Genomic DNA, 19,626 nt, shown 5'->3' on the forward strand with positions numbered 1-19,626 from the left:
GGAAGGACTCGTCTCACCCCTCATCTTAGGCTTTGAAGGTGGAGGAAGAAGACCACAAGCCAAGAAACATTCGCAGGCTCTAGATGCTGCCAATGGTAAGGGCACAGCTAATTCCTTAGAGCTCTCAGAACTAACACAGCCCTGACAATACCTGGATGTTAGCGCAGTGAGAGCCATGTCAATGACATCTAACCTACAGAACCATGAGCTAACCATGTTGTTTTAAGCCATTACATTTGGGGTATCTGTCGAAGCAGCCACAGGAAGCAGAAGCAGGGGGGAAGGCTGGTCCCCCTTGTCATTCAGGTCTCAGCATTAAGTCATCTTAGAGAAATTCCTTCCAGTCACCCTACCTCTGGTCTCTGGCACTTTGCCATTTTAGCTCATGCAGCAGTCTTCATTGCTTGTATCCTTGTACCAAACTTCCGGCTTCTTCCCCGGGACAGTAAGCACCATGGCTCTTTGTCCTATCTGTTTTTAGCACCAAGAAATGCATCTACATACAGTGGAAGCATCACCAAGTATTTGATGGATCAATGAATGGATGGATGGATGGATGTGGGTGACGATGTACTAACATGTGCTGGATGCCCAGTGCCATGAGTCCTACTAAAGCACATTGCTCAGTTTACTACAATGACAGCCTAGGAAGACTTGGCAAAACAAAACAAAACAAAAACCAAAAAGCCATGTTTCCAAATGCTCTCGTTATATCTGTAGAAGTCTCAGCTAATGTTGCCATGCCTTCCTTGGGGTATTATACAGAGTTAAACTTAATAAATTTCTTCCACCAGCAACAGTGGGGAATATATGAAGGGAGAGGCCATGAGTAAATAAGGCAAGTGTTCCTACGGTCAAACACTCTGGGAAAAAGAGGTCAAGCATGCTCCAGAGGAGGACTGGCTCCTCAGACATTTCAGGATTTTCTAAGCTCCATCTACAGGCTCTTTCTCCAGGAAATTACCCTCCCATCCAGTCTAGGATGGTGAGCAAACTCCAGGGAATATTGCATTAGCTAAAACCGCAACCTATCTGGAAAGGAACAACAGGAAAAGCAAGTGTGTGGCAGGAGCTTGAGGCCTGGATGCATCCAGACCTGAGTCCGCTGTACTTGGAAATTCAATCAAGACGCACTTGAGGCATCCAGCAAGGGGTCAGGATAACATGTCCAAAATGTTTATTGAATGCATCTTGGCAACAGACATGAAAGTTTTTTGGTTTGTGGGATCACTCAGACCTGAGAGTCACAACAGCTTCCTGTCATTAAACCTCAGCCATAGGTGAAACCTTGCAGAGCTAGGGAGTATGAATCTTCAGCTCGTAGAAGGGAGAGAAAGTGGCTAAAACCACTACAGCTGTCTCTCTTGCAGTGGCTGACATGCCCAGAGACACCCACAAAGGTCTTATGTGTGCAGTTATTTACTGAACCAATATCAGCTGCGTACAAAGAGAAAATCATATACTAACAGTCACCAGCAGTTGAATACACTGGACCTCTACCAGCCTGAGCACCCATATGTTTAACTGACAACTGCTATCCTCCTCAGGGACATCAGAGATGGGAAAGAGGCATTCAAGGCCTATATATCATTAATCCTGTAAGCTAAAAGGTAAACCAGAACATGATCAGTTACTTTGCCTGGATCAATAAATAGTCTCAAGAGCAAGTGAGTGTACTTGCAAGGACAGAGGCCATCAGTTAAGTAAATCATGTTGTTACCCACTGAATTCCCACTTGCTAATGCTTGATAGCCAGCTTGTGGACAGATATTATTTTTGTGCTTGAAAATCTCATTTGATCTTCTTTGGATGTTTTTCTTCCCTTATTCTCTCAAAAGGAAAACAAAGGAAACATTTTTTTTTTTACACAAAAATGTCCAAGTCACAGCCATCCGAAGCACAGTACTAGGCAGGTGTACTTCAGCTCTTCGCCCAGCTTAGAGGATCCCCTCCCACTAACAGCTTTACCTGGTCCTCTTCCTGTTGGAAGCGAGGGGCGCTCTCATCTTGAGATTTCATCACACAATGTCCAAGTCTTTGGGTGAAGGAGCATCCTGTTATCAAAGGAAGCCAGTAAACAGATACAAGGAGAACAAGAATTCAAGGTGAATTAAAAAACTCACAGACTGGGGGGAACAATGTTAAGGACACAGGGCAGGACCAACACCTGCTGTCCCAAATAGCATCTTGAGACTTCACATGTTAGAAATTCCAGACACTTCAGGGAGGTCCTTTATCCCAGACAATACACAGAAACTGTAAACACAGACACATTCTATTTACTATGGTTCTCTGCTCTTCAGGCAAACTGAGTCTCTCCTCCCCCATACAGCTTTTCCACTCTCAGATACAGGCCGTTCTGGATTGGAGTGCAGCTGCTTCCAGAGCCGGGTGGCATAGGAGTCCTGTCCACCATGGGTCATTTTGTCCAGAATCACTCTGGTCTCCCTTCTAGGGGAGGCAGATTGCTGCTTGTTCCTTAGTTTGAAGACACACACTCCCCCTCCTTGGAAAGGAACCAAGCAAAGATCTGGTAACGATTTTGTGAAATAACATGCATTTTAGAAATTCAAGTCAAATCCAGGTAAACAGACTCTTCGGTTGGTGCCTAGTCTCTCAACACCCACGATGGGAAAAGGGATCCATTTCTGAAACGAGAGAGGGGTGAAGGAAGCAGCTACATCCTGCAGAGAGGTGAATTCCTGGGGCTTGGGAGGAAGCCTGAGAGAGACAAAATGCTGAGGCTTTCTGAAAGACAGGGCTGCTGCAGCCTTGGGGCCCTCCTGGGATGCAAGCCAAGGCCTTTGTGTGAGCAGCACACAGGAACTGAATGGAGGTGAGGACAGACTCTCAGGCACCAGCGGGCTAGCTCTTTCCCAGGAGCTCTGGTGCTTGCTTGGTAGGGCTCGCTCTCACCCACGCACAAACTGGGACTGCAGGTGCCACTCTGTTTCCTCTCTCTGCCTTAAGCCTCTGCATTGCAAGGAATCTACAGGGACCAGACAATGGCCAGCACATCCCTGAGGGTTTGCTGTGTGGTCCCAGTGAGGCCAGGAGCAGTGAGATACAGGCTTGGGCACCTCAGGCAGCTCAGTGTCTGAAAGGCCCAAAGATGAGCATCTGGATCAGGAAGGTCAGGAAGGCCACGCTGGAAGTCAGAAAGCAAACAGCAGGCAGCTTTGTGTGTCTCTTCAAGAGCTGGTCACAGTGAGCCACCTGAAGAGGTTTGACCGAGGGTTTCCCCCTCTGGCATCTAGGCCAGGCCTGGACCTCAAGGGAAACAAGGCAGCAAGGCCCATGGTAGAGACTCCTAGTGGTCCACAGGATGGTTATCATCCAGGTTGTAAAGCAGGAGCTGCTGGAAATCCTGGAGGTGGTGACTTAGCTAAGGGAAGCACAGTTCAGCTCCGAGTCCTCTTGGCTGCCTCCTGCTACCTCCTGCAGGCTGTCAGGGCTGTCAGTGATGTTGGGCTCACTGGAGCATTGCCGGTGGGGTGGGGGGAAGCTGGGTGGCAGGAGTAGGCACTTGTCCTCGCTGTCAGCTTCCTCCCCTAAGCCTGAGTGCATCATGGTAGCCATGGCCAGCAGCTGGATGTCCGAGTGGGCATTGGCCACTGTGTGCCGCCGGACACTGCCACACTTCTCCAGGTACGCTTCACCTTCCTGCTCCGTCAATGGGGTCAAGGCCATCTCATTCAGTGGCCGGTTGCCAGTGGTCATTGGTGAGGCATAGTTCAGGAGAGTCGCCTTGGGCCGGACCCGGGAGTGCCGCCTGGCTGCAAGAGAAAAGCCAGTAGAAGTTGTCACTGGGACAGAGGGCTGTGGGCAAAGCTCCTGGTCACTTTGAGGGAAGGGTAAAGCATCCAGGTCCTCAGGAGTAAGGCTAAATGTGATCCTTCTGAAATGCAAGGAAGGAGCTTGGTGATGGCTGGAGTGACTCCAGTAATCTTACCTGTTGATACCAGACCCCACCCCTTGATAGATTAGGATCAAAGGAATATTCTGTCTTTCCAGTCTGCTGCCTGAGCTTCATTGGATTCTCCCCAAACTCCCTTTCAACTCATCTCCTCTGAAGACCTAGGCATTAGCTGGGATTGCTTGCAAAGAAGGCCTTGGGCTCCCAATCAGAATGCAGCCTGATGTGAACAAGGTCTCATGAGTGTCAGTGCATGAGGAAGAGAGCCTGAGCTATCACACCAGTGCAGTGGGAGCATCTTCTACATCCCACTGAACAAACACTGCAAGGCCTTTCCTCTCCTTCCAGGCCAAGTGTCTGTGACCTCTGTCCATTCTAGATTCAAACAGCTTTTAGCACCATCAAGAATAGCCTAGGCTCCATGGATGACCCCAAAAAAGACAGACACAAAGAAGAGGGCTATGCACAAATTATTATGAAACTGCAGCTTTTGGAGCTCTCATTATGTTCCGGAAACTCAGTATGTTCTAAACCTTGATGTGTACCTCAAGTCCTCCTGAAAACTGAATGTGCATTGTGATGCCTGATCAGCTTCCACTTCGTGGATGAAGAAATTGAGCATCAGAAGTAATACCTTACCCAAGGTCCCTCAGCTGCAGGGATGCAGAGCTAAGGTTCTACCAAAAGTCTGTCTCGTAAGAGACCCTGGCTCTGCTCAGCTGGCCATGAGAAGCACTCAGATAACTGTCATAGGTGAAACTCTTCAAGAGAGGACAAGCCAAGTACACAAGGTTCAAAGGCAGGTGAAAGCACCTCCTTCTGGGGAAAATCACAGAGCTAGCCAAGGGGGATGCACATTGGAGACAGGCTTTCTGAGTGGAGGTACTCACAAAAGGGGACATGGAGTGTCAGAAATCAGAGCAATGGGTTGAGCCTGAGCAAGTTACTGGGACAGGCACACCCTCAGGACACAGCCTGGCTGGAATGCAGAATCCATGAATGACAGAGAAAACCAACGCATGCAGGACAAGTTATATCACAGGTGTGCCCTTGGATGCCAAGTGGAAGCATCAGTGATGCATTTGACACGCTCAAGGCCATGGCCACGGGAAGGCTGGTGAGGGAGACAGGTAAAGCTGCAGGTCATAGGGAAGGATGGGTTGGAGCCAGAATGGTCAAATGTGAGCAAAGCTGGAGAGAAGGTTCTGGCATTACTGGTTGGAATAAATACAGTTGCATGTGAAAAAAAATGAACTGGAATGTCACAAATGGGTGATCAGGACAGGAACCAGAGTTGTGCTGGTGATGAGGAGCAAGCGAGGAAGAAGACAGCTAGAGACACCAGAGGGAACTCAAGAAAGGAGAGATCATCTGTGAGGCACACAGCCGGGGGACAGGAGGCAGGGGCAAAAACAGACTTGGGGGAGTGGCTACGGATGGAGAGGGGACAGTTCCTGAGCCCCAGAGTTCAGCTATGGACTCATGCAATCTGGGACCCCAAACCTCCACCGGCAGGTGATTTGCAATTATGACAGGGCAGGAGGCATTTCCATCCAAAGATGGGTACTTGGCTACCTGCAAAGAATTCCAAGAGGTATTACAAATACTCACATTAGACTTGGTGACTAAAGCAGAGTATGACCATTGCAATTATTTTTTAATTTCTTTTTCAATGGAGCTGGAGTTATCCTGGATGTTCTCCCAGGGTGTTCTAGTGCAGTCTCTGATCAGATGATGTGTAGGGGTCTGCACATGTGTATTGATGCTTCCAGAGGTCATGTTTTTGGGTGGGTATCACAGGGAGCCCTGCCTGTATGCATGTGCACAGCTCACTGCAGCTCCTGTCCTGAGATTGGTGTGTGTTTGTGTGCATGTGTGAAGATCACCACAAGGGAGTCTAGTTCTAACCCTTAGGACTAAACTATCCAAGTCCACTGACTCAGAATCCAAGAGAGTAGTTTGGTGGTAATCACTTTTCAAAACCAAACAAAAACATGCAGAATTTAGAGTTCTGAATTAAAAGCTTAGCGCACACTCCCATCCATGGTCTCACCATCTAGGCCCAGTCTCCCTCTAACAGAAGCAGGGCTGGTCTCCTTATCACCACTGAACAGATGGAGAAGAGCATGACTCAGCCCCCACTCTCTTAGATGCTGAATAGCGGTGTCCAAACTCGCCCTGTTACATGTTGCCATGTTACAGGGCACTGCCATTGCCCTCAGAGGACAGAGAACAATGAACATCACCCCCCTCTCAAAGGTTGTCATTTGTCCAGAGAAGCGAGTTGCTTAGGACCCCTCTTTTGGAAACAGGAGACAAAATGCTGAGGAGCAAAAGCACTACTCTGGGCCTTGCACAACAGCCTACTGGCTAAATCCTTGCTTTGCATTCACCAGGATCCCATATGGGTGCCCGGCTGTTCCGCTTCCCACCCAGCTCTACTGCCTGTCGCCCAGGAAGGCAGTAAAGGATGGCCAAAAGCCTTGGGATCCTGCACCCAGGCCGAAGACCATATTAAGAAGCTCCTGGCTCCTGGCTTTGGATCAGCTCAGCTCCGGCTGTTGTGGCCACTTGGGGAGTGAACAAGTGGACAGAAGATCTTTCTCTCTGTATCTCCTCTCTACATGTCTGCCTTTCCAATAAAAATAAATAAATCTTTTTTTTTTTTTTAAAAATAAGAGGATGGCTCTGTGCTGGTAGCCAGCAGAGGGTCTCTAAAGCACAATGCCTGACCCCTGCAAGTCATGCATTTCTCTAATATTCCCACATCCTTAGAATAACCACATACTACTTTTATGATTACAAAAAAATCGATAACTGTAAAACAGAAGCAGCCGAAGAGTTCAAAGCAGCAAGGACCTCATTAAAGAACAATCCTGTAAAAAGAAATGCCCTTGGAAGCAATTTATTTCTCTCTCACTGTTGTTACCTGCAAACAATTTTAAGTTGGCTGTTGAACGAGCCTGGCAGTATCCTGGACTGAACCTGTTCAGCAAGCAGCTGCTACACGCAGATCTCTGGGCTCCTAAGACCAAGTTCCTGCCCACCAAGGCAGGGCAGGGTTTGTGCAGAAGGCAGAGCAGTGCAGTGCACAGTAGCTACATCATTTCTGCTACTGACAAAGTCTCAAACTCCTGCTTTACGGGAGCATGGGGGACCCTCTCTGCCTGAGGAGAAGTATCTGGAGAGATTCAGAGATCATGCCAGCTTCGACAGTATGGCTAGCTCTTGGCATAGCTGTTGGCAACACAGGGAACCCAAGAAGAGGAAGGAGCTGGAATTTGGGATGGCTCCATGGAAATTTGAGAGAATAGTAAACTGGCTAACTCGGCTGGCAGGTGCAGCTTGCACAAAGGAAATGAGAGCTGGTTTAATGGTTTCCCAGGCCAGTGGAATAAGCCAGAGAAAGGGATCTGGTAGGCCCTGGATGTCATCTGTATTGGTCTCTCTCTTCCCAGTGGCCCTAAATCCTTGGGGGCCCTTAACAGCCACGCTGGCTGCTGCTGATAGACTCAGAGGCCAAAAGTACAAGGCCAAGTGCAGGTGCTCACACTGAAGGAAGGGGCTCCCGATGACACCTTGTCCTTCCACAAGGACATTCTCCTTGAGCTAGTATGCACAACATGTTGCACGGTCTACCAAGAGGAGACATGTCAGTTTGAACTGAAGTCTATCCTATGGACTGAGTGTGTGGAGGGGACAGGGGGGCTATACTCATAGCAGCGACCACTTACAACAGGCCAGGTATACTACGGGAGTTGCTTCACTGACATGTTCTCCTACAGACCATTTTGCAGAAGTACCTGACCTTGAGACGGTCAAATAACTACAGTCATGGCTAGTGATGAAACCTAAGGCTGGAGCTCAGGACTGCCAGCAGGGCCCCCTGCCCAGGCCCTGCATATAGCTTACATTAAGACAAAGTCACCAGACCAGAGCCAGGACAGAGCTACAGATGAGAGCACCCTGAGAATTCAGAGAAGGAGAAGTGATGGAAAGAAGTCAACTGCCTTGGACCAGGCTCCCCAGCAGAGCTTTACAGGCTGAATCCAGACTGACCATGCACTCACCGCTCAGTTCCCCAGTGACGTCTGAGCTACTGCAGGGGATACAAAGGAAAACAATACGCTCGCTGTCCAAAAGGAGCTCCTAGGCAAAGAGGCAGACTGCATTAGGGAGACAAGAGCCAGGGATGGGGTCCAGAGGAGGGAGGGTAAGAAGCACTCAAAACAGCTCCCAGCCCAGATGATTCAGGGCCTCTAAAGAGCCCAGGACAGCAGGGAGCGGCACAGCCTGGCCTGCCCTAATCCAGGACAGTTTCATCTTCCTGTTGTCTTCTCATGGAAAGACAGGGGCCTCTGCGGCTCCGAGGAATTAAGCAACCTGCTCCAGGCCACATGGCTGGGCCCAGGCCTTGTGGTTTCCAGGGCCTGGGTCTTTCCATGATTGTCTCCACCACTCTCTCTGGGCCCGTGACTCATGAGGACGAGGCTCTCTCTTCCTTCTGCTTTCTGGGAAGAATATTTTGGTTCCCAAGACAGGGTGTGGGCAGAGCCAAGACCACAGGGGCCTCGTGGCTGTGTGGAGCCAGCCCCTTAAGCAAATGCGTCAGCTGCATCCCCACTAGGGTTGGGCCCCTTGAGAGGCCTTAGAACCAAGTGCAAGGCCTGGGGCTGACAGGCAGCCACCCCCTCTTTTTCTTCCTTTTCTCCATTGAAGGAGGGAAGGCAGGTGTGGTCCCCAGATAGAGGTGTGTTCCTTAGCCTTGGTGGCTACACGCCAGAACCTGAACACTGCACCTTGCCTTGTCATACTGCACCTCCAGCCCAGAGAACGGATGGGGCTCCAGGCCACCTCTTCCTGCTACTTCTGGCCTTTTAGGCAGGGGTGGGGGGGAGGACCAGTATTCCTCCCTCCTTCCCGAGGCTCCCTGTGGATCCCTGGCATTCACCCCCAGCACAGGAGCCAGCTCCTTTCAAACTCCTGGACTGAAAAAAAAGCCTGGCTGTGGCCGGCCCCACCTCCTCACCCTTTGTTCGGGCCTCAGTTCCCAGGCCTTTGATCTCCTGGGCTCAACCACAAAGCAGCCATTGTGACCCCTGCACATCAAGCCCTTCAGAGGCTCAGCCCTCTCCAGGCTGGCACCTGAGAGCCCAAGAATGTGACTGGTGATGCAAAGCAGTTACAGTGTCTTGGTCCCGGCACCTCCCCTGGGATACAATGCTGGGAACGAGGCGTGTGGGAAGCCAGGCTTCTGCGTGGGAGCTGTCAGGCAGCTGATGGCAGATCAGAGACAGGGAGCTGGGGCCCAAGTATGGACCTGGTCTCTGCTGAATCCTGTGTCCACCATCCTCTTCCTCGCCACCCCCAGCCGATGTCATACAAGTGAGGCCCCACATAAACCAGGGAAGACGGTTCTCTTCTCTCTGAAGCAAGCCTCCTCTATCTCGGGCCACAGGTTCAGATATGCATGGACACAGGGGTATAGCATTAAGACCCTGTGCCTCAGTGACCCCCCTAGACTGCAATCCTTGAGGTGCGGGAGGACGGGAGAAATCTGGGTAAGAGCCTGGCTCAAGAGTGGCCCTGGAGCCGATCACCTGGCTGCTCTAGACCATTCCCTGTGGCAGCCCAAGTAAGCCAAGGCAAAACTTCACCCCAGGAGCTGGCGGGGAGAAAAGCCTTCCTGTGCCCAGAGCCACGCAGCTCCTGAATTCACTGCAGATGGGCTAAGTATCGCAACCCCTTTCACAGAGGGGTAGACTGAGGCCCAGAGGGTCCTCAGGAAGGTTTGGAATCACATGCTTGACCTGGGATCCCTTGCCCTGCTTCCTCTGCAGCCCCTTAGTTCAACTGTTTGCTAGCTGCTGACTGGGACAGGCTGGGCTGGAGATAGGGGGGTAGGAGTGTGGGTGGGGGACTCTGCAATCCTGACTGTATTAGTCAAACAAGATGAGAACAGCCTGGCTTGCTCCGTGGCAGAGCATCAGCCACCATGCCTGTGCCCAGGATGTGGTTTGCACCCGGTGGCTTCCCTTTCTGTTGACCTCTTGGCAACCCCTCAGTTCCTAAATGGAACTTGCCCAGCCACCATCCTCCAGATCCTCCCACAGGTCCTTTCCTTTGCCTGGGACAGTCCCTTCTGTCCCAAGGAGGATTGACTCAGCTAACTCATATTCATCCTGCAGTTGCCATCACAGACATCAACTCCTCCAGGGAGCTGTTGCTGACTTCCCAGTCTAGGAAGACTCCCCTGTGGCAGGTTCTAGGTGTCCTGTATTACCCCCGAATCAGGGTGTCTGTACTTGGATGAATCACTGCCGTGTGGGTGACTTCCTCAACTGGACTCTGTGTGTGTGGGAGGGGGGAATGTAGAGAGCTCTGGTTTTGTGCACAGATACAACTGCAGCATCTCACATGATGGTGAGGCTCTTGGCACATATTGGTGGGAAGAACCATCATTTTAAACATAGTCCAAAGCAGGCAATGCCCTTCTCTCTTCTGCCTCCAGAGGTAGGGTTGGTCCTCAATGCCAGGGCAAATGCTCTGGCACCAGCTTTAGTATCTGAGAAAACTGTGGGTTAGCACCCCCATCCCCTTTCAGATGGAAGACAAAAGGGATCTCCTCTTACAAGGGAACAAACTTGGGATTATGGGACACAAGAACAGGCCCACCCTTAGGCCCCACCCACAAAGGATTACTGTGCTCTCCACTCTGCCTCTATTGGCCTCAGAGCAGATCAGCAAAGACAGAGGAATCCACTCTGCCCACTCGGCCAGGGAGCGTCAGGGTGATCCCTGAAGACAGCTCTGGGGCCTGAACATCTGACTGTGGTACTAGGACACAACGTGCACAGCTTTACCAAAGAACCTTGTGCTGTGAGCTCACTGCCTCCCCCCCAACCTGCCTCCCAGGAGTCTAGTCTAGTCCTTTGTCTTCTCACTCCTCTAAAAATGTCCTGTTCTAGGGCTGCCTTTGTGGCACAATGTGTTAAGCCACCACATGGGATACCAGCATTCCATAGGAATCCCAGGGTGAGTCCCGGGCTTTTGTGCTTCCAATGCAGCTCCCTGCTAACGCACTTGGGACAGTGGCAGAAGATGGCCAGAGTACCTGAGTTGCTGCCACCCACCCATGTGGAGGACAGGATGTAGCCCCTGGTCCCTGGCTCTGATGTGGCCCAGGTGTGGCTGTTGCAGCCATCTGGGGAGTCAACCAGTGGATTAAAACATCTCTTTGTGACTCTCTCTGTGGTTCTGCCTTTCAAATACATAAATCTTTAAATAAAATGAAAATGTCTTGTTCTTTGTTAAAGATGCTAGAAGTAGCACTACCCACTTCCTGGCTGGCTGTTTGGTATATCTGAAATACACACGGTGATAAACTTCTGGTTGTCCCCTCTTATTAATCTGACAGGGGTCTGTTCCAACTAAGAGCTTATGAGGGCTGGCGATGAATTACTCTTCTTCCCGTACACTGGCATGAGGCCCAGTCTGTGGTCAAGTCACCATGGAGGCCCAGCTAACCCAGTGGCATCCCTGGCGTCCCCCTGAGCCTCACCCCATAAAGCTCTCTGAGAGTCAGCTCAGGAGCAGGAGGGTGGGCATGGGGGTGGCAAAATACAGCACTCAGCTCAGGGCGGGAAGGGGGGTGGGCATAAGGGTGATGGCAGAATATAGCTCAGGGTGGGCAGGAGACCGTCCCCGCTCAGTGTCATTGCAACTCTGGCTCCTTCCAGCTTGTTGGGGAGTGGGGGGCCTGGGAGTGTCAGGGAATGGGGAGCAAGATTGAGTGAGGAAGGGAGGGGTGCCAGGAACTGGCAGGCAGCAGCACTTGGGGCTGGTACACGCCAATCTGTGGCAGCTATGGTTAAACTGGTGTCTCCAAAGAAACATGCCTAACGCTGTGAAAATCGCCAGGAAGACAGCCCTGCCTTTTTGAGACCCAGGAAGGGGCAGGATTGCCCCTGGAGGTTGCCTCTCCCCACACCCTCCCAGTTCCTTTGTAGCTCAGCTGCAACTGTGTTCTCCTAAGCAGGGAAGCAACCAGTTCCAAATCCAGGTCATCTGCTCCTGGCTGTGTGTGTGTTTCTGGATCCCAGCCACTCCAGCCATGGGGGACAGTTTCCTGCCTCTCATCTACATAACAAGTATATCTTGTGAGCACCTTTAATGAGTCAGGCATCCCCACCCCAGATGCTGGGGGGTGGAACAGACTCCCTGCACACTGAGTGTTCACACTGGAGATGGTAACTGGGGAGCATCTTCTTTTACAAACCACGTCACTAAGCTGTTTGGACCACAACTGTGCTCATGCTGAAAGCCATTTTTTTATGAGTGCTTAGCACAGAGCCGGGTACTCACTCCTCAGCCACCACAAAAGGTCCCACCAGCATTGGTCCCCAAATCCAGAAGTCCCTTTCCTTGCACTGAGGGCCCTGCCAGCACCTACACTCACCTAACATCATCAGTGAGCCATACAAGATGATCAATTGAAAAGTTAGCCTGCTATAGATCTACTGCATTTCTAGTCCCACTTGAAGCTGCCTTGGCAGAACCAGACTGTGTCATTTTGTAGGCCTTCTTGAGGCTCACTGTGCAGAGGTTCCCCATTTGTGATACAGCACATAGTAGGGGACAGTAGCTCTTGATGACATCTGGTTTCTAGCAAACAGCTGCTATCACACTTCAAGCTGCTTTTGAAGGGAAATTTGCCCCTGGTGGGTGGGTGGGGAGCAGTTTCCACTCAAGTCAGGGGGAAGGTGTACTAAGACACCAATTCTGGTATCAGATACAGAAAAAGTTAATCTCCTGGGCACAAGAGAAAGATGAAAGCCACTGATTAAAGTTGTGGCTTAGAAAAGCACCTGCCCACAGAGTCTGTGTAGGTTCTTGGGGAAGAAATCACCAAGGGGCTACCAGTTACTGTGATACAGGCCATGGACGGGCTCCAGTGACACACAGGTTTGCCCTGACCCATGTCAGAAGCCAAGAGCTTAGCATGGAACACCACCCAGCAAAAACACAGCTGGGTCATTACCACACCTAGAGCAACGTGCCGCTTCCTTACCCAGTGAGTACGTGGGGCCTGAGAAGCCTTGGTCCCCGCTGATGCCGAGGAAGGGAGAAACCACTTGCTTCACCAGCTCTTCCAGCTGCAGATAACCCTCGCTGGGGCCTGTAGGCTCATGAACACTCTGGAAAGGAAGGTCAACAACAGCCAGAGGTCAGCCAAAGTCGCCACACCCAACAATTCTCTGCCCACAAATCCAGCTCCGCCCTCCTATAGGGTATAAGGCAATGATGCAGGCAGGCAGCAGGCTCATGGTCAGAACAAAGGCAACTGAGACCTATGGTCCTTGTTACTTGTCACGGCTACCGTGACTAGGACTGCACCCGAGAAGCACCACAGCGGCCTCTCCCAATGGTTCCTGCCAAGTTACTGTGGGCGCAGCTGATGCAGCTCCAGCTCCAAGTTTGCCACCTAATAGGTTACAATGACAAGATCTCATTCTGCAGTCACAGTGACCAGTTTACACATAGCCTTTGCACAAGCACCCAACATGAATTCTTGCACTCAGGTTTCCCAGCATACCCAAGAATGAGGCTGCTCTCCTAACCCCTTCTACAGATGAGGACGCAAAAATATAGTGAGCATGAATAACCTGTCTAGGAAAACACAGCTGCAAATGGCAATGGCCCTGGACTGGAAGCCTGGCTATGTGGATCTGAGACCATCTTCCTTCTATTTATTAACAAGCCCAAACAAACAAACAAACAAATAGATAAGTAAATAGCAAGAAATAATGAAGTCCAGATAGTAGGAGAAACTGGAGGTTGGCTGGGAAACAGGGGTTTGTTCCCCCCAGCAGTCAAGACCAAAGTTAGCAACATTTCATTCAGGTGGTAGAGACCACTGGCCAAGGGACAGGGCCACCAGCAGGGACAAAGCAAGACTCTGGGAGCAATGCTCCACCCAGAGGGTCCTCACTTCAGATTGTTCAATCAGAATGTACTGTGAATGTGTTTCTGCCAAACAGTGAAAACTCTCCATTGCATTGTGGTGTTGGCAATACCACAGAGGGAGATGGTAGGGCAAGGAAGCAGAAAGGGCTGAGTCAGATGGATGGGGGACCCTGGATGAGACATACATTGCCAAGGCTCCTTGGTGGGCCCCTCCCTGCTGCACCCATGGAGAAGGAGGGCTGGGCCTGGTTAGAGGGAAAAAGGAGACTGCTGAAGGGTCAGAAGAAAGAGATACAGGGAAACAGTGTGGGCCTATAGCCCCTGCACAGCAGGAGGGGCTTCCTGGAAAAGGCACAAAGTAAGTCTCCACATTCGTCTTCTCCTATTCCACTTGGGCTGAGATGAAACATCATATAAGACAGCATGGAGAACAGTAAGCAAGCTACCAGCTCCTGAAGACCCATACCAATCCGCCCAAACAAAAGGAGTCCCCACGGCAGCAGGACAAGAGAGGTGAGCCTAACTCACGCTCCCTAGGAACCACGCCGGTCCCCCAAAGCAGAGCAGCTTCAACCACAAAACTACCCTGCCTTTGCTTCAAAGCCCAGGAAACGGGGCTTCTCATGCTTTCTGTCTCTTGACACCTCTCACCTGGCTTCTGCCCCAAGCCTCTGTCCCCTCCAGGTCCTGAGCACTGAGCAGCAGACCTGACAGGAAAAGGACACTTGGCACCAGGTGAGAACAAACTAGATAGGCTCAATGGCTTTGCAGCATTGGTCCCCTGAGCAGCTCTCAGCCTGCAGGGAGCCCTGTCACAGAACGCAGCCTTTAGCACCCACCGGCTGTTAAATTTGTGCAGCCCACTGCAAAAATGAAAATCATGGGATCTCTTGTCCAAGATTATTTAGTATGTCAAGACTGACTGGAGAGAATTCAGCCAAGCGTAGGGTGCTCTTGCCACAGGCTCAGCACAGGCTGCCCATGCAGCCAGGCTGGACAGTCCCTCTGAATGTCCTACTGCCTCAGGCTCAGAATCAGCATGTTCAGGCCGGGAGCAAGCAGATCTTCAGTCTGGTTGGAATTTCTGGTTGTGACAGCTTGGGGACAGGAACGTGCAGCCAACAGCAGGAGCATTTCATCCCCTGGTGTAGTGGGGGAAGAGAAGGGTTGGTTTGGGGACTTTTCTGAAGAATGAAAGAAATGAGAGAAGAAGCCCAAGAAAGGACTCTTCCTGTGCTTGCTTCAGGCCAGTTTCACGCCATGGTACAATGCTGTCATAAAGTTGTAAGGTCCAAAGGTCCAACCTCTCTGCAGCAGGGATGGCTGCCAACAGGCAGTGCTACCTGTAAGTTTGTTTGACTTTAAGACTTATTTATTTTTATTGCAAAGTCAGATGAGATTTTTGGTAAGGAGGGATAGAGAGAAAGATGTTCTGGCTGGAGCTAAGCTGATCTGAGGCCAGGAGCTTCTTCCCAGTCTCCCACCTGATTGCAAAGTCCCAAGGACTTAGGCCATCCTTTGCTGCTTTCTCAGGCCATAAGCAGAGAGCTGGATGGGAAGCAGAGCAGCTAGAACATGAACCAGCACCCACATGGGATTCTGGTGCTCACAAGTTGAGGATTGAGTCATTCCACCATTGCGCTGGACCTTCTACCTGCAAGTTCTAGGCACTGCCAAAGGCTGCTGCTCCTACTGCTATTTCAGAAGATGGTCTTCGATGGGGAAAGATGCCCTCCTTGCTGTCACACTCCCAGCCCCAGGTTCCACAGTGCCCCAGTGTGGAAGAAGTGATTCCCAGGGTGCCAAGTGCTCAGCACTCGGATGGGAGCATCTCAAAAGCAGAGGAGATTCCTGATCCCTGGAAGACTGGAGTGGGAAACAAAGTCATCGTGGCGGAAAGTACGGAAGAGCAAGAGCTGAGGAAGGGGTGATGCAGCAGCTCTCTCACAAAGCCAGCATGATTCGCCAACTCAGCTGTGGACTGGGAGAAGCAGTGACACAATCAGAAGGGAGTGTGGCCTTGTCCGATTTCCCAGAAATTCACCACACCCCTGAACTGGCAACTTCCTGTTGCCCAGAATGATGGTCACCACCAAGGTGCTGTAGACCAGGGACCTGGAGTGAGTCCTATTCACGCTACTACCAAACACTGTTCAACTAATGCATGCTTTGTGCCAAAGGCTGTTGTTGAAGGCACAAAAGTAGGGAGAGAATGAAGATTCTGCTGGGCCTGGACAGAGGTTTATGGGCCCTGGAAAGAAAGTGATCCAAGCAGCTGGAATGCCAAGCATAGGGAGGGGCCAAGATCACGGCATTGAGAGTCAGGTTCTAGGTAAGTTTGCAAAGGCACCAAGGCCAGAGGCCAGGGTGTTGACTTGTGAGGGTTTTCACCAGTTCAGTGGGGGAATTGCCCAAGAGTTAGCCATCATCCCAGTGAGCAGGGGGCCAGGGCAGGTGAAGAACAATCCCCTGGATGGTGATCTAACCAGGCGACAGGGGTGTGATGATAGCTTTTTCTTAGCTGTCACATCATCTGCCCACAATAGATGTTTCTGTCACACACAGGGCCTGCCATTAAACAGGTGAGGTCTGACCTATAGGGAGGGATCAGATCTGCTTCCAGCCAAACTACCACCAACATCCACAAAGAACCAGGACTGAAACAGGGCCATCAGAAGTGAGAGGGTGGAAGGCCAACTTTCTGAATCTTCTAGCATAATCCCAAAAGGCACATTTTCCAGGCTTCTCACTTAGGGAGCCAGGATTCTTGATGCATATGCTGTATAAGCATTTCTCCATTCCCTTTCTTCACTTCCTTCCCATAAAAAATTGATACTTGACCTGGCATTCCAGCAAATTACACCCACCATCATCCATTAACCAAGCCTGCCTTATCTCTAATGACAGACAAGGGAGTATCCCATCCTGGAGCAGAAGCCGTTGAGACAGGGAGTAGGGTTGGGGGTACCCAGTGCCTGATGTTTCTTCCCTCCTGTGAGGGTAGCATGTGGCCAGCAGTATCCTGATCAAGGGCAAGGCTTGGAAAGACAACCTGACAGTTGGAGAACTGTGTGCCCCACTTATTATAATGTGCTCATTGAGCCCTTGTTTATACTACTTGATCCAGTTCAAGGTTGAGGTTGATTGGGCTAAAAGGAATTATCTGGCTCAAGCCAGGCCAATCATAGCATTTCCCCTGGAGAAGGAGAAGCAGGTGCTGAGTTCTGAGTCTCACTGCCCCCGCTTGGCTGAGGGATGGCAGGTAAGTGCAGAGCCTTTCCATTTTAGTTTCCTTGTCTGTTAAATGGGAGTAACAATAATGCTCCCCTCCAAGGTGGCTATTGGAGTTATCTACTTAAGAAAACAACCACTTGAAGTTCTTCATTCCTGTCTGGCACACAGACACAGACTGCCTTGTGTTAGCTCATCTTCCTATAGGTGTTTTAGCATTGGGATTAGGAGACCATAGATAGCCATTTGAGAGTCTCTCTCATACTGAAAGCACATGAGCCACAAGAGGCCATGATGACCCAAAGCATATGTGCAAGGCACTAAGGGCCACTCTACAGAGGGAACAAGGCCAAGACCAGCAGAGAGTGTGAGTAAGGGTAGGAGAAGCAATGTCAGAGAGAAACAAGGTAGTCCAGGTGCTGGCAATAAAGAAATCCAGAAAAGCTGGTGGCTTAGTTTGATATGATTCCTGCTTATTGATCCCTCAAGAAGCCCACTTGCCCTTGGAGCCTCTAATCAGCTCCACATCAGGCTGATACAAGGCCAAGTGCAGTGCACTCCTTGTTGTGACTTGAGAGTGCTAGCTACTTGCCATATCCATTGGCAAATGGAGGACCATTGTCTTTGTTTATTTCACTCTCCACTGTGACCCCAGCACCAACCATGGTACCAGGGACCTAACAGGTATTCAGTAAATGTACATCAAACAAACCAAGGGGCACAAACTAAGGGATACTTAACTAAGCTAAGATACCTGCCTGGTCAGGTGGTGCCCTCCCCTCCATCCCCTAATGGCAGATTGCTTTTTCTTTCCTCTCCTCCCTTGACCTTGGGAACATATCTCCAGCATGTCCTCACCTGCAGGATGAGAAGCATCTGCACAATGGATGAGGGCAGCTTGGACTGGGCCAGCAGCAGCAGGTCACCCAGCTTCACCTTCAACAGAACCAGATCTCGGAAGCCCAGCAGGGAGATCTGGCGGATGGTCAGCTCCTGGCCCTGGAGAAGAGAGCAGAGGGATGGCTGATAAGCCACAGCTCATTGGACCAATCACATGGGATTCAGGACAACACAGAGCATCCGGTATGGGATATAATGAGGTGTCTCCATTGCCAGGCCCAATGGGGTTATCAGAGTTGAGGACTCAGCCCCCATCCTCCAGAACTGAAGCAGTGCTGAAGATGTGGAGCTTGTCTCGTTGTGCAGTGAGTTAATGGCTTGCAGTGCTGATGTCTCATGTTGGGAGTTGTCAGTTCTAGTCGTGGCTGCAGGGCCTTAGATTCCTGCTTCCTGCTGAAGCACCTGGGAGGTCAGCAAGTATGGCCTGAGTGCTTGGACCTTTGCTGCCCATGTGGGATACCAGAATGGAGTTCTCATGGCCCAGATGGGCTGCTGCATTTCCTTGGGCTCAGCGGATTAATTCTCTATCTTGTTCTATATTTTCCCGTCTCTTATTCTGCCCTTAAAGCAAAAAAGATGACATGATACATATGTGATAGGGACCATATTGTCACAGAGGAAAATGGGAACAAGAGGAAAGATCCATCTCACCTCCCCACATTCAAGCCTACTTCCTCTTATCATCTGCTGAATATATCAGCCCAACCATACACCAGAAATAAGAGGAAGACAGAAGAGCATGTGAGATTCATGTAAGATGTTAGCTACTTACATAAACACAAGCAAGCTAAGAAAAGCAATCTGTGGGAAAACAGAAGAGGGACTTTGTGCACTGTGTGTGCGTGGGGCGGGGTGGGGTAGAGTGGGGGGCAGGCGGAAGAGGAGCAAAGCAATAGCTAACAGTCATGAGAACTCATTTAGTAATCCCCAGCTTGTGCTAGGCATGATTCTGAATATTTTACGTGTGAATAACATTTAATCCCAGAGCACTGCTATGATCTGAATGTTCGTGTCTTTCTAGACTCTTATATTGAAATCCTAGCTCCCAAGTTGAGTCTATTCAAAGGTGCAGCCCTTGTATTGGGACCGTGCCCTTCAGCAAAGTGGCAGAGATCTTACTCCTTGTACCATGTGAGGGCACATTGATAAGGTCCCAGGCATGACCCAAGAAATGGGCCTTTGTCACACACCAGATTTGCTCACACCTTGGTTTTGGACTTTCCAGTTTCCAGAACTATGAGAAAAAAGACCTTTGCTGTTTATTAGCCAACCAGTTTATTTTGTCTGAGCAGACTAAGATGATCATCCCTTGAGATACATTCTATTTCCCATTTTACAAATGAAAAACCCCATAAACGCCATGAATCACAGGAATTTACCCAAGGCTGAACTGGATTTCAAAACATCATGATTGGATTTTAGAGCTCCTGCAGTTTCCAAAGATCAAAAGAGATAGGAGGTCTCAATTCCCATGTTATGTGTGCATATGCACATGTGAGCATGTACACACACACACACACACACACACACACACACACACACACACACAAATAAACTGCTACATTGAAAAATTGCTGTTCCTGGCAGAGACCAAAGGATAAATGAGTACCCTC

At 50.4% G+C, this 19,626-nt stretch overlaps 1 protein-coding gene across 6 annotated transcripts in view; it reads right to left on the reverse strand.

Annotated features, from left to right (window-relative positions):
- Positions 1-1,940: 1,940 nt before the first annotated feature.
- PRR5L (proline rich 5 like) overlaps positions 1,941-19,626 on the reverse strand; it is a 172,098-nt gene continuing 154,412 nt past the window's right edge. For all 6 annotated transcript variants that reach the window (XM_058663162.1, XM_058663161.1, XM_058663164.1 and 3 more), the window contains 3 exons: positions 17,972-18,112; positions 12,987-13,113; positions 1,941-3,776 (listed from right to left, as the gene is read on the reverse strand). In XM_058663162.1, the coding sequence (XP_058519145.1) occupies positions 3,382-3,776; positions 12,987-13,113; positions 17,972-18,112 (663 nt within the window). In that variant the 3' untranslated portion in view covers positions 1,941-3,381. The remainder of the gene's footprint in view (positions 3,777-12,986; positions 13,114-17,971; positions 18,113-19,626) is intronic.

This window comes from Ochotona princeps, chromosome 4 (assembly GCF_030435755.1).
Source record: "Ochotona princeps isolate mOchPri1 chromosome 4, mOchPri1.hap1, whole genome shotgun sequence".
In the NCBI taxonomy this organism is placed as follows: domain Eukaryota; kingdom Metazoa; phylum Chordata; class Mammalia; order Lagomorpha; family Ochotonidae; genus Ochotona; species Ochotona princeps.